Source organism: Diorhabda sublineata, chromosome 5 (genome assembly GCF_026230105.1).
Source record: "Diorhabda sublineata isolate icDioSubl1.1 chromosome 5, icDioSubl1.1, whole genome shotgun sequence".
Lineage (NCBI taxonomy): Eukaryota > Metazoa > Arthropoda > Insecta > Coleoptera > Chrysomelidae > Diorhabda > Diorhabda sublineata.
This window is the reverse complement of record NC_079478.1, coordinates 14,374,758-14,390,821: the sequence shown is the minus strand read 5'-3', so window position 1 is coordinate 14,390,821 and position 16,064 is coordinate 14,374,758. Positions and strand designations below refer to the sequence as shown.

Below are 16,064 nucleotides of genomic sequence, written 5' to 3'. Positions count from 1 at the left end.
AATCTCTTCAAAAACTCAATAATTTTTCCACAAATTCCAACAAACACGCGTACTGCAGCCGTTAAAGGAGACTGCACGATAGGAGCACAATCGGAGTAAGATCGGACCCGTGTCGGAAAAGTGTGAACTACACTGTTCAAACTCTAGTGTCATTTCCCTCTTAGACACTAGTCCGAATGTGCGATCGTAGTCGGATCGGAAGGATGCATAATAGGTGTGAGTCTTTATACTTGGGTCCGATGAATAACTATCGGATGTAGTGCTGACAGTGTTAATGTACTCAAAAAATATGGTTTCTCATCCTAAACTTTTGAAATCGTTTTTAAACAGAAATTTGTTTCTATCTATGGAAAATAGACAATAAAATGTAGGTAGAGGTAACAGTTCACTGATAAATGACACGGTATAGGAAGAATAATAATAAAGAGGAGATAAAGTGAGACTACAAACTTGATAAATACTCTGGATAAACTAACTATTGCTTGGTAATGACTAGAAATAATGTCGATTAGAATTATTTACAATTTTTAGTTACTAATAATATATAACACTCAGTTAGAAAAGTATCGCGTCACTTATAAGAATGCGAAGAATTGTATATACGAGGTCTGGCTATTAAATAACGAGACTGGTTATAAAAAAGGGTTTTGTTATAAAAATTATTCTATATATTCTATAGTATATTCTAATATACTATACGGTTTTTACCCCCTCCAGTTAGGGCGCTCTCTAGTCGCGCAGTCTCGTTATTTAATAGCCAGACCTCGTGTTATTCAAATTTTAGTTTCATACGCTGTCAATATCATTCACGGTACATTAAATATTGACCAACAACACAGTACAAAAATAAATAATAGCTTTATTAAGTAAATTACTAAGAGGTGTAGTTTTACCTGACCCTTATAACATCCTAATACCGTTGTGGCATAATTTCAATCAATGTTCTCAAGTGATCCAAATTATGGCATAGATGCTGGATATTCTGCTAATTAGTTAGTAGTACATTTTGAATTTACACTATTCCATTAATATAGTACCATCTATGAGGTTGGTTTTGGGTTACTGGTTCGCCAGATTGAAATAAGAATATATTATTCATGAAGATACTCCAAAGATGATACCAGAGCGCCATTGAAATAAAGTCAACTTCAACAAATAGAACGTAGAACTTGATTACGTGATCCATCAGAAGCTAAAAATCCTCTATTCATCGGTACTAATCATCTTTTCTGTCCCAAAGCATAATTGAATATCCTTTAAAATTTTTGTATACGAGGTAAACAATACTCGACTCCCAACTCCAAACTTCATTCTCTAATTTCAGTATGTTACTTCGGTTATCAATTTTCCAATTGATTTATCAAATTAACTGTACGGTGCTCCTAGGGGTCATCCTATGGTGTCTTCGGTCTTTTTTTGGGGCTCGATGTTCGTCTTGCTTCCATATGTCAGTAAAGGTGTGAGATTATTATCTTCATTTCTCGTTTGACTTTCCTGTTGAATCTATGCTTTTTACAGCCTCTAGAAGGGGCAAATACTTTACACAAATAAACACGATTGTTAGTAGTGGATCCATTTGTTCCTACTCCGTTTTTTACTAAAAAATTCTGCAGCTCTGAATGATTGTTATAGTATTTTTTTATTTCCTCAACTGTATGTTGGGGTTGGTTCTCAGCTCTTTGAATCTTCACATGGCGCTGTCATCCATGATTTCTTTCAACTTCTTTCTCATGTACCGAAACGCGTTCATTGTTCACCTTAGATTAATATTCCTCTTGTGACTACTATTGGCAGTGTATCCCCACGCAGTAGATGCTTTCCTCGCCTTGTGTATGTGGTTCTTGTTCAAGGATGACTCCTAGGTATTTGAACTTGGTTAATTGGGTGATTTCGTCCATTTTTTTCTGAATACTACTGATTAGGTTTTCTCTTCATTGATTTCGATTTTCAACATGATACACTAGTAGTGGATTAATTTGAAGGCTTCCTGTAGTTCTACGACATTTATTAGGGTTTTTGTACTTTCCGAAACTTGGCCAAGACATGTTGTAATTGTCTTGCAGTTACGTGTTTTTACCGCAAAGACGGGAGGGTTGAAAATCGGATATTAGTTTGCGTTATAAAGCCCAGAAACGTACTTCTGACTCCTTCTATATTCACAGTTTGTTCCCAAGTTTAATGTACATAATATTTTTGAACGAAAAAAGGAAAAAGTGAGTGATACCGAAATACCTGTAATTTTTTATGGGACGCGTTACCTTTTTCACAGAGTGTATTTGTAAAACATCGTAAAACAATCATTTCCAATTTGTATAAAAAGGTTGTACTATTCTTAAATATATTTTACAAATGAATGTTTCTGTTCAAAAACAGCCGCAGTAGAATATATTGTTTGAAATTATAGAATATTCACAAGTATTTTAAATGTTTGAAATTATAGTCGGAGTTAATTTTTTATTGTTTCTGTGGAATCACTAATTGAAAAGGAAATGCCTACCTAGCCTCCTTTTTTCTATCTATTTTTTTGTTTCATTTCATGTCATTAGTTTGTCAGTCACTCTATTCATATTAATTTTCTGTATTTTCATATCTCTCAACCTCTTTACAGGCTAATATGGAAGCTGCGGTAGTAGTTTTGCTTTGACTGTTCTTGTTTTTATGAGTATTAGTTCATTTACTGCCAGATTTGTTAATAGCAAACGTATAACAGTGTTGTAAATGAATGTTTCATGCCCATAGCTTAAAACGGACGAGAACAAAATTTAACTCAATATATTCGCGACCGTTTCCAAGCAGTCCCATTTTCAAGGTACTTGTGTTGACTATTATTTACAGTGCTTTGAGCATTATTGAAATTTAGCGAAATGGGCTAAAAAGCATGTATCTAGGTCCATCATCCAAAAAACTATTACACAAATATATGAAAAATATAAGAAACTTTTAAAAAAATAGTCTCATTATAACATTATGAAGGAATAAAGTTTATCAGAATTCGACTTTTTTTAGAGATGGATCTAAACTGTGGAAAATCACTTCACTATTAGTCAATCAACATCTGATTTTGTCACTACGTCGATCCGGCTACTTTCACACCCAATAACGATATAGATTTACGTGTATTCTCTTGACTAGGAGAGTTTCTACATCGTCAGTTTATTTCAACGGGATTCAACTTAACACTATTTTACTAATTTACAGGAAACCCGAAGTTAACTTCCGGTCAGTGTTGTGCCGCAAACTTCATACGTTTCTGCTTTTGCCTTTGATTACAGAACCAAACTCTCACGACGTTCTTTTTTAAGTCCAATTTCTCAGCAATAGCTGCGATTTTTTCTCCGGACGGTCGCGGTTGTACGGCGAAATAAGCTTCTAAACTACGTTTTTCCGGAGCTGCGATCGAAGTTCTTTTTCTCTTTTTCTCTCCAGCTGGAAGAACACTCGGCGCATCTGGATCTCTTCTTTTATTTTTGGCTTGCGCTTCCGCTTCTTCCAACCATGCTTGAAGAATTGGTTTGAGAGCTATCATATTATTGTGACTTAGTGTAAGAGACTCAAATCTGCATATAGTAGATTGGGATAATGCTCCTACACCTGGAAGTTTCAAGTTTGCTAATGCTTTGCCTGTAACAAGAAGGTGGATTGTAGTTTCGTCAAACGGAACTTGTTAGAAAACGACACTTTTGCTTTATATATAAAATTATTTAAAAAAATTCGATATTTTTCACATTCATTAGAATATTGCATTTGAATTGAAATGATTTGCTCAAAATTTTAATCCACTGTATAGATTACTTTGAATAGAAAAGATCAAAATCAAAAATTGGTTATTTGAAGACTTCATGTTATAAAAGAAATAAATTGAAATACATGGAACGTAAATAACAAAGCTCCAGCAGCAGATTTTTTGGCACAAATACCTACTTTTTAGGCTCAACATCAAATCTTTTATATAAAGAATGTCGTGTATAAAAACCAACATAGAGAAGAAACATATGGGTAAGCCCAAAACACGAAAATTGAGGGCAATTCCCTTCTATACCAAGGGGTTATAGGCCCTCAAAGTAGGGTCCCAAATTTGTCAAAAAATTAATTTCTTCGCAACCCTTAATATTAAAAATACCAAAATAGAATACACTGTTCTCGTGTAGCCAACAAGAGATATTATTGGTGTTAGGTTCTATGAAGGAAACTGTAGAAGAAGCGAGTAAGGATATTGGAGAATGTTCCCTAATCGCGGGTTCCTTACAAACATTATCTAATGTTAATAGATGGGCTCCTGAAACATGACAGTTTTATAGTGTTAATCGAGAAAGTCCTATTCACATGTGTATGCGAAATGAAAGTATTATTTCAATCTTTTTAAATTATTCGACGGCAGTCGTAGACAACGTACATATTCCGCACGAAGAAAAAATTATCTTGTCAAGTATCTTGTACCAGAATCGAGACGTTGGAAAAAAACTCTTAGATAGTTTTAGTTTGAGTCCTCAACCCACAACAAATTTCACACTAGAAAGGACAATAATATCAAGAACTCTATCTAGACAGAATGGCTTACCATGATCATCTGTACACCGAGCTACTAGACGTAATTTACTCCATCCATATCATGCTCAAAAAGTGCAAAAGTTGTTACCCAAAAGACATATTTCGGGGGGTGAATTGATGTCGATTCATTTTGCGTCAGGATATTTACTTTCAAAAAAAAGTCCTTGTTATTGATGAGGCTCGCTTAAGTCGTAAGGGTATTACTCTCCAGCTGCAGCTACCTGCTGATTTACCTGGAGAATGAAAATCCGTATGATCTAAGGGACGAAGGGAGTAATGCGATTAGGAAAGTACGGATGGAAAAAATTGGACTGGAGATTGCAAGACAAAAGACTGAGGTGATCCTTATTGAAAGTGAGCAGAGACAGACGAGAATGTGGCACCGAAATAGTACCAGTCAGATACATAAAGTATTTAGGTATACATGTTGACGAGAGGCTGAGATTCACAGACTATATCGAATGAGTGTTCGAAAGAAAAAAAAAACAAAGGTTTTATATGGAAGAGGGAAAGGACACCTCTCAAAAGCAATTAGAATGGAAACAATGGATAAATAGCAGAGGATGTGGTATAGTATGACAGAGAAAGCCCAATGGAGACGTAAGAGTGAGGAGGATCAATTACTATAATACTCAGTTCCTTACAAGCCATGGGAGTTTTGAAGTGTATATTAAACGTATAGACAAAAGGGGAATGAGAGCTGTATGTATTGTGGATACGAAAGAGGCGACGCAGAGCACACCGTGTTCCGCTTTATGAGATTTCAGAATGCAAAAGCAAGACTCAGTGTACTATTGAATATATTGATTATTGATCTGGACAACATAATCCAAACTATGTTGCCCCGCAAAAAAGCTAGGATGAGAAGAGAGAAAAAAAGAGAACAGAGTGAGTGGAAAATATGAAATAAGAAATAAAAAAGGTAAAATATGAATGAATAAATAAAGAAAGCAGAAATATTTTGTATTACTTTCATATTATTAACCACAATAACTAAATCCATGGCAAATGAAATGCCGCCTTCACGGTTAGCCATGAGCCATGGTTAGAGAACAGACAGAGGTGGAAGGGTTTTAGCTGATAGGCGCTCGCGTGAACTTTTTGACCCTTTAGGCTTATCCAGAAGGGAACGCAACACCACTGATGATAAGGGCTGTTTTCCTAGGTCTTAGGAAGATTTTCCACCAATCATAAAAAAGATCCTAGAAAGGAATTTGACTGAGAGTTGTTTAATTATCCACCTTACAGCGCCAAGAAACTTACGTTCTCGATATGTCTCTTGACAAAATACAAAAGAAAATTTGAAATGGATAATTAGACATTTTAGGTGCCTTATGAGGAAAAAGTTTTTTAAACTCAATCTATCTACCAATATGGTTCATAAATATAATCTGGCTGATATTAGATGATGTAGAGTAGTATTGAGATGGATTATTACAACTGATAGTAGATATTTTATGTCCTTGAATTGAATATTCTATTTCGAAAGTTTCATTGTTTTGCTCTCTCTTCCGGGTTTGATTTAAATCTTTTGGTAAATTATAAAGTGAACAACACAGCTGAAATTTCTGCAAATGGAAGGAAAAAGCAAAAATAACATAACATTTCTCTTAGAAAATATATTTGGTGCTATGTAACCACATGAGAAAAGACAATAGTAGCACTAACAGACGTAGTAAATTAGTGCATCTGTTGACAAAGGCAAATTACAATCCTGTTCTCAGAGGGCATATCGATACCAATTCTATTTGAAACTAGATGATAATAATATTATGAAACAAAGTTTCGTATTCAGAAAGCCTCATATTATTCCACGATTTTTGACAGCAACATATAAGTGGGGACGAATGTCTGGTCGACTTCGGGCAGCAAAAGCCCTCGTTACTCCTCTGAGAAAATGTATTGCCTTGGGGTCAATTCAACGGAATTTGCTTTATTGCAATACTGACTTATGTCCCAATAGTTTTGGCACACAATAGCTAATTTTTCTAAAGGTATTTTCAAGTGCCACTACTAACGGAAACAGTTGAATAAAATGTAGGGGTCAGGTGCTGCATAACAAAATTTTTTGCAAACACTCTCTCATTAGGTGTTGGACGACTGTATACCTATTTCGTGTATTTTTCTAAAAATTCTACAGCGTGATTGTTCTTAAGTTTCCTCTTATCACCCTCTATCATACAAACGAAATGAAAATGCCAAAAAATTTTCAAATGGAGGATCCTGAAGTAAATTAGGAGGCTACTCTTGTTTTGGTACAAAAGGTTTGTTATGTTAATGTAGCCAATTTTAAGTTACCGTTGCGTCAATATATTATATCATCTCCAACTTGATGTTGACTAATTTAGTTACGCAGTTGTTAATATATCTTTCAGAATCTAGAGTTTCCTTCCTTACCTGACTAACATAAGTTCTGGGTATCCCTTTTGCTGAAATCTCAAACAAGACCAGGACTTTTTCAGCGAAATTGTGTTTTTTCTATATAGCTTACATTGTTTTGGGATATATTTAGGACACTTTCGATTTTCGGTATTCTTGACCTTTTTTTCAGTACGACTCTGTCTTTAGCTCTTTTTGAGTGAAAATTCTTATTTTTCCACATTTTGGGAGTTTCAGAGATGTTGATTCTTCTTTATATTTGGCTATAGAACGCAAATGCTTATGCATTATTTTATAATTACTTACTATAATTATTTTCAACTCAGCACATCACATTTTTCCTTTGACATATTATGTGTCCGTTTTTCCTTGATTTTTGAATTCAAACAATCCAACTCTAAGGGGTATTCGTCTCTCCCTTTTGGTTCAGCAATATTCCATGCGCCTCCCAAAATATTGAAGCTATTACCTTCTCAGCTGACTATTCTGCCTTCGGACGCTTCGGACGTGGTTCACCGGCTGCAGTCAGGATGGACTCATGTTTCATCAATTGTCACAAATCGACGTAAAAAATCTAATTTATTCGATCAAAGACTGCTCTGTGGTTTTTAATCGACTATGAGTAAACGCGGCACCCACTTTATAAAAAGCTTTTTTCTGGTTAAATGTTCAGGTATAACTGTGAACATACTGCCTTCTGATATCTTCACGGCCTCAGCTATCTCACGCAATTTCAATTTACCATTAGATATAACCAATTTTTAGACTTTTTTTATGTTTTCTAGAGTAACCATCTCAATTGGACGACCAAATCATGACCATCATCGATGTCTGTACGACCACGTTTAAATTCAGCAAACCAATAACAAATGAATCGAGTCGGATAACACTTTTGAAGCCATTGCTGAGCTTGTACAGTATTTTTTTATGAAGAAGCAATTATAACTTAAAAGTAGAGTTTGACTTAAATGGCTTTTACTTTTTTCTGGTTAATCGAAATGTCATGAAATTTTACACTTAGTCTTTTGAAAACTGGGATTGAAAACGTCGTATGGATTTGACAATGGCAGTGCCTGTCAGTCACACAACTTATTGAGTGATGTTACAACTAATGGTTTCTTTGAATACAAAATGAAAGTATCGATTCTTAACAAGTTTTATGCGCTGAAATTTTGAATAAAATCTCTTAGTAACTGAAGATTTTTAATTAAGCATTTAATTAATAAAAAAAAATTCGAAACTACAGACATGGAAATTAGAAATTAAGTTGTTATTTTATTGTTTTTGGAATTACGAGCTCTCAATTTTTTGAAGATAAAATGATAAAAGATCATAAATTGTCTTAATCATGAAATGATCCTATATTTTGTTTTCTCAAACTAACTGTTCACTATGTTGATTCAATATCTTGATTCTAGTTAAGTGATAGAATAGTTAATACAAGATGATGAAATATCATCAGTTACTAGAGCGTATGAAAATTTGGAAAAAAATCGAACTTGCCTTGTAACTTACCTACATCGGCCTGCGTGACCCCCAGCTTAATTCTTCTTTGTTTGAATCTCTCAGCAAACGCTTCTAATTCTCGGGGATCGGTATCGGCATCTGGATGCAGGCCGGCAACCGCAGCTGCTGCGGCAGCGGCAGCCATGGCAGGATGATGTGCTCCTGGATGCCCTCCATGATGACCAGGATGATGTCCTGTAAAAAATAAAAATTCATCTACTATAAGGGAAATATTGATAGTTTTTCAATTAGAATAGAATCTAAAAGTGATCTTCAAATATTTACCTGGGGCACTGTGACCCGAAAGAGGGCCTCCATGATGATGATGGTTCATGACATGGTTCATTCCATAGGAATGCATATGCGTCGGTGTTTCCGACATTGGTGTTAACGTCGTCATGGAAGATGATGATATCGGATCTAGCATCTCGAGGCCGTCCATGTGACCCATCTGAAACAATGTAGAAATATTTTAATTAATCTAGAAGGCGATAAAATTAGAACAGAAAATATACCAAGATAATAGAAACTGTTGTAATAATACTATTTTATTAATTTTTCATCTCATTTCATTCACTTTTGGAAACTTCCTTCACCAAAGCTGATCTGAGAGACAGTTTAAAAATAGTCATTCTGGCAAGAGTTTCTCCGGGTCAGTTTTTTATGTAGTTCCTAACATTTCTAGAGACTTCCTTCACCAAAGTTGATCTGTAAGGCAGCTAAGAATAGTCATTTTGACAAGAGTTTCCCAGGGTCTATTTATTTTTATGTAGTTTCTATCATTTCTAAAAACTTCCTTTACCAAAGCTGATCTCGAAGGCAGTTCAAAAATAGTCATTTTGGAAGAGTTTCTCAAAGTCTGCTTTTTTTAGTTTTCTAGTGTTTTTATCATTTTTAGAAACTTTCGTCACCAGAGCTGTTTTGGAAGGCAGTTTAAAAATAGTCATTTTGCCAAGAGTTTCTCAGGATGTGTTTTCTTAGGATGTAGTATTTACAGGTCAAAATAACCTTTCAGGAGGAACAGAAGTACGCACTCAGATATTCTCTTGCAACTTTGAACTAGGATTTGCTGATTTCATCTCTTCCTTCGGGTTTTCTTCTAGTCTGGAAAAGAGAGTTAAAGGATACAGTTGAACTTTTATGCTCAATGAATCTTAGTACTTTTTTGTTAGCTTTAGCGCCAAATTTGGTCCCCAATTATTTTTTCATCTTCTCGTAGTGGTAATTCCTAATACTATACTTATCTGTTCCACAATTTAAAGAATCAAATTATATATTTTGTATATCTGAGTGTTTAAACATTGAGGCAGAAAATCGATGGTACCATTTTTATTCGATGTACATACGCAATAATATCGATAATTTTAGCTTCGATGATCGATATTTCTGCACCTTACTATCTTAATTAAATAGTATAAATTGCATTTCATGAAAAATGGCATTTAGATATATTAATGTAAGAGGTACACGTTCCGCTTTTTCTACTAGCTCAAAACTGAAAGAACTAGTGTAGTTGGAGAGAAATTGGAGGTCTCCGTATTTAAAGTAACTTAGAGGGAATATTTATAGTGAAAAGAGCTCATAAGTGAACATAAGTCCTTGTTTGAAGATACTATTCGATTATTTTTCTGGGGAGTATTATATGATCTATAATCAAGTGTAGAAACAGAACAACAGTGTGAAAATAATGATTCCTGGAAATGAAATGAGGATTTGACTAATTATTAAGTGTTATATGTATGAAAAAATCCAAAGTCTCGTGGTTTTTTTTTCAAATGTGCGAGACAAATTGAGTGATAATTTTGGAGATGTTGTTTTGCCTAAACCAAAGAGCCCAATAAAAATATGACGTTACCTGAATCAAGAAACAATTATTGTATAGAACTAATTACAATATTTTGGTAATGAAAAAATAGTATCACAATGAACCCAAAAGAAAGCCGATATCATATAATTTCTATTATGTATCAAAGAGTTCCAAACGTTGTATCTGACTGGGAGAATAGAATTAACCAAAATTCACTCTTTTCAAAACACCTTCCACTTCCTGTTTTAAAATGTTAGCTATTTCTTTTATAATTAGTGTTCAGTTAAAAATTTATTAAAATTATAACATACATTCAAGTTCTTTTTACTTACAATTTTTATTATTCAAACCTCCTCACATCTGTTAGTATCTAATTATTTCCAATGAAATATCTGAAGTTATAATAACGTATGACAGACCAATCTAACGAAGAAAGATAAAACAAGCATCTCACATATCAAATATCAATAATTTATTTTATGTTGATGGCTTTGCTATCATTTTTGTAATTATAATGATTTGAAATAAGTCAATTAAACATATCCTGGATGTTCCATATTAAAAGATTTGATTAATTATATAAAATTAATTGTATCTCGATCAGTTTAAATTTTCATCAATATTTGCGAATATCCTTTCACTATTTATAAAATTATTTATGAATTTGAATCAGTGATATATTAATCGGTAAACTATTAGTCTGGGAGCCAGCAACATAAATACACGATCAAGTTCCTCTTAAGATATAATTAGTAGAATGCATCAGAAAATTGTATAATAACGCCAAGTGAACGTCAGCTGCGGCTCGGTGGGTGAGATGAGATAAGGAAAAAAAGAAATTTAGTCATTTCCTCTTAACTAAAAATTTATGAAACTGTAACTAGCATCCAAGCAGCGGAAGCATCTAATGCATCAGCTGACCAGGTTTCCCTCGACTCACTGCTACAAATTTTCAGCTGGGAGGAAATGACTGAATTTCTTTTTTTGTCGTGCGTGGGAGACTACAACCGCTTATCCAGCCCACCGAGTCACAGCTGACATTCACTAGACTTAATTACATAACTCTCTGTAGCATAAAACCAATTAAGTTTCGAAAGGAAATAATTGACCTAATTTTCACCTGGCTCCCGGACTATATGAAGAGCTGAATCATTCATTCAAAGTTTTATCAATTTGGAACATCATTATAGATTAAAATCCTAATTGAATTTATTTACAAATGAATCTGTACTTTCAGGAACTGTCTTGAATTGTTAATAAATATGTTGACGTATGACTGTTTTGAGCAAAAGAGACAGCATCTCTATTATTATACATTAACCAAATCACACTGTTATAAAAAATATATTTTTGGTATGTTTGACAGTTGAATGCAAGTCGACAACCAACTGTATAGTGTAGGTAAGAAAGTAATGAGCCCGATTTGACATTTACCTTAACTAAACAACAAAATATTTTCTCTAGGCGCTATGTACTGCTAGAGTCGTTGTCCTCATTCTTGGAAGCAGCCCTAAAAGTATGGCTTCTAGCTAGTCACAGTCTTTTGGATGTTATCTAGAGTTCCAAAATTTCTGTCAATCCTGTCAACGAGCTCAAGATAACGTTTCTACGGCTGTTTTTCTATTCAGTCTGTTTCACACTAAGCGTCAGAAAGACGTAGAAATTCTGTAGTCAGTGATGAAACAAAAAAATTCAAAGTAATTTCATATGTTTGAAAAAAAATAAGAAATGATTCAATAAGGATTTTCATTATTTTAATTTGATTTTTATCTATTAGAGAAAGAGAAATTGTTATAATTTGTAGACAAAAGCTTGTAAAAACTGAAAATCAAACATAAAAATAACTAAATAAATATAAAATATATGTACATAGATATTTGATCATATAAAAATTGAATTTCTGTTATTTACATTTTTATCTGTTACTAATTTTGGTTAATTTCACTCATAAGTTCATATTAGATTCAGTTTAATTTGTACCCTATTAATAAAATGGGAAGATCGTTAATTCATGATAGTTCAGAATTTATAACTCAAGATTTAGGTAAGTTATGTTAGGTTAGTACGCACTACCTCGATCTAGATTGGTAGTGCCTCACTCGGAAACCAGAAGCCCATTGTGTTACCCTTTATTTTCCAGGATTTAAAAACTTAGCTTACTAAGTAATCAAATCATCACCATAATATATTTTTTTACTAATTTCATTCTATTGTGTTGTCCCCCAGCATTTGATTTCATTTCTCCGGCAGAGCAGATAATCGGTTGTCTTTTCTCCACCGTAACATTCTTTGTTGTCACTCCCCATTTATGGACTCTTATGTCAACAATTCAATGTTCAGGGAACACCACAACGGTCTTCTGGATTGAGCATTTCATGAATTTTATTATATTTTTTGTATTATCTTCATTGATGCGGGGTCCAATCGATCTGGATACGGTACAATCACTTTTGTTTTACATTATATGATTGAGTTATTCCTTTTTCAGTAGCATCTTTAACCAATTTCATCTGTAGTAGCACTTGTTTATTCGCATTCTCTCCCCTCGTTCCAGCTGTAAAAAGCCTATCTCCCTTTCACTCCATAGTATCCAGATACCTCAGAGTCTTAGAGTGCTGTGTCACGAATCCTTTCCAATATTTTGTCATCGAGCCATCTGCGATAATTGATATTTCATTATCCTTTATGATGGATGTTTCATCCCATTCTTCTTTTGCAGAAATGTTTAATATTATCTTTCCCTTGAAGTCTTGTTTTTGTGATCATAACTCAGTTTTCCCATTTTCTGCAAAATTCCATGATTTTTTGTCTTCAAACGTTATTCTCTCTCAACCCGAGAGCGCCTTTTGAGAAGATTTTGGAGAGTACTTTGAATTCTTCATTTGAAAATCAGTACCATGTAAGTAATATCAGTATCGTAGCGTTAAAATTTTTTAGTTTCGTGTTTATCAAAATTGCAGTAGAGATACATTACAGGCTCAATTTTAAGATAAAGATAAAATTGTACTCAGAAATATAATGTTCAATTTTTAAGAATTTTGTGTGGTAATAATTACAGCTATCTGAGAATCATCCATATTCTACTAAGAATGGGCAAGCCTTGTTGGTTTTGATTGTCGTTGGGCTGTTAAAATCCTAAGATTTTCCTCCATATGTTCATAAGAATATGACAGTTGCAGAGGATATCGTACTTTCCTTCTCGACTTCCACGAGACTTGTAATTGTCTTACTTCTGGATTGCTTGCAGTCATGTAATTTATCTAATGCCTCTTTATTTTTCTCTTTTTCATCAATACTCGAGCAAGGGATCCCGTATGCACACTTGGGCACTCTCAGTAACTCTCTCTTTGGCCAAGTCGTCGAGAATTTCTTTGTCCAGGTATCCAGAGCAGCCCTACCGCCTTTTCTTCGGCCAGTGATATAAATGTATATACTTTTACATCATTTGATTATGAATAATCGTGAGCACATTACCATTTATTTGCCTATATATAGTTCCAAATTCAAATCAAATCTCTAAATAAAATGATTGTAGCATTACAATTCATTACGTCAAGCCCTAAAATCAAACTTGTAGGATCAGCAAGTATCAAAATTAAATAATACAAAACAAACAGTACTTGAGAAAAAAACAAAAAAGCGTGTTGTTGGCATAGAACATTTGACAAACGCTGCGTGTATGGGTTCGGTAAACAGCGAAAACAAGTGACATACACATAGGCCCCTCACTCGATTTTTTATCCCTCGACGGGTTTCACAATGTGTTTTCCCCTGAGGACTCTCTTTACTTTATGCTGTTTATACTGCTGGTTGTCACGTAAAAAGCTTTATTTAGTCTACTTTCGATGCTTTTTAGTATATTAGATATATTTATAAAGTTTCAACTATCAAGTCTATTGTTTCCAAAATAATTATTTATAAACAAAATTTGATCATTCTTTGCATCTATACTGAAGTTCCTATTCATTGGAAGTTCTCTATTTTTCTATACCGATTGAAATAAAGAGACGATAATAGTTAATAGAAAAAAGTAAACCTTTACAAAAACCTTTTTCTCCTAGTGAGTGAAAAAAATCGATTCAGACGAAACCCCTGCATCACTGGCAAAAACTAAACACGAAATTGTATTTTTCTTAGTAAAAAGGTAATAGCTTAAGAATTATATGAAATATTGTAATGTTTCTTGCTCCCACAGTTCAACAATATGTTATGATCGGTTTTACAACTTTCTCCTCATAAAAGGTTATTTACTCACCCCGAAAAGTTAGCCGTCAACATGTACACATCTTCGTTAACAAAAAACAAGAATTCTACCTGAAAATGGACATAACAACTGATAAAGCTGCTGAAACGGACACCCTATTGCGACATGGCGAGAGTTCGCTAGAAATGGTAGAAATGTACAGTGCTCTGAACATGGGACGGTCTCCAGAATTTACCGTCGTTACCAAGAGACTGGTAACTTCCATCGAAGACGAGGTTCCAGAAAAAAAATGTGCACATCCGAGAGAGATTAATGATTCATCAAGAAATTGAGCCCTCACTGGTGGTCAAGTCCATCAAGTGGATACGCGAGAAGTGGCTGTGGATGGCTGAACAGTCAGAAGAAGACTAACATTGAGCCAAAAAGGCCAGATTAATCCCAGCCCATCGAGCTGTTCGTCTACGATTTGCCAAAGAACACGTTAATTGGACTGACGATCAATGGCGCTCCGTTCACGACGAATGCAGAGTGTGATAGAAGAGGACAAGTCTACAATAGACGTGGAGAAAGATTTGTGCATTGTTGCATAAAAGAAAACGTGACTTTGGAGAAGGTTCCTGGATGGTTTGTAGAAGATCACGTTGTTCCCTACGCCAGTTTCATTGACGAAAACTTCTCCTGATGCCCATTCACATACTGCAGGTTCCCTACGGTACAGTTCTCAGAATGTCGAAATTGTTGCTATTGATTGGCCAACGCGTAGTCCGGACTTAAATCGTATCGAGCATTGATGAACTCAAGAAAAATTCTGCACCAGCCACGAAATCGTATCTCAATACGGCGCTTACTGAAGAAATGAGATAACATTGAACAATATCAAATAAGGAAACTTATTCGATCTATGAGATCTATGAGAGAGAGAGAGAAAAGCTTTATTGTCAGAAATTGTTACAATTTGTAGACAAAAGCTTGTAAAAACTAAAAAACAAACATAAAACCAACTAAATAAAGATAAAACAAATGAAATAAAATTTCAATATACAGAATAAAACTAAAATTAATAACCAACTTGTAGCTAATACCTAATAATTAGTAAATAAATCTATAGCAAAAATTAAAGCAGTATGCAGCATGACCAGAATTAAATTATTATTAGAATAGAAGTCGTTCACAGAGTAGAAGGCGGAATGCGGGAAAAGATAATATCGATTTAATTTCAATTGGCAAGTGCTTATAAATTAGGTGGATAAGTTCAGTTGGAAACTGATCTCAGCGCAAAACAGGAGGAACTTAATTGCGATTGGAAGCTGTTATTAGGGCCAGGAGAAGAATTCAATTTCAAATAAAGTATTATTTTGACGAATTTGATCTTGTACTTTCTTTACTGTGAATAATAACCCTTTTTTATAGTTTAAGATTCCTTTTCGTTTGATATTTTTTCTTACCAAAACAAAAATAACTCATTAACAGGATAGACCACCCATTATAAAACTAATGCTAATGGCTTTGAGATCCTAAAATTAGAAAAAGAATGAAACGTACAAATTTTTTGAGACTTTTGACTGCGAGTCGATTATTTTGCAGTGTATATCCAGGTAATTTCATTTATATTGACCAAAT

At 34.1% G+C, this 16,064-nt stretch overlaps 1 protein-coding gene across 2 annotated transcripts in view; it reads right to left on the bottom strand.

Moving 5' to 3' along the window:
- Positions 1 to 1,572: 1,572 nt before the first annotated feature.
- Positions 1,573 to 16,064, bottom strand: part of LOC130444008 (inhibitory POU protein) — a 104,366-nt gene continuing 89,874 nt past the window's right edge. The window contains exons 4-6 of one of the 2 annotated variants that reach the window (XM_056778960.1): positions 8,719 to 8,884; positions 8,443 to 8,628; positions 1,573 to 3,621 (exon numbers count right to left, since the gene is read on the bottom strand). In XM_056778960.1, coding sequence (XP_056634938.1) covers positions 3,221 to 3,621; positions 8,443 to 8,628; positions 8,719 to 8,884 — 753 coding nt within the window. In that variant the 3' untranslated portion in view covers positions 1,573 to 3,220. The remainder of the gene's footprint in view (positions 3,622 to 8,442; positions 8,629 to 8,718; positions 8,885 to 16,064) is intronic. The other variant, XM_056778961.1, reaches the window with a different exon arrangement.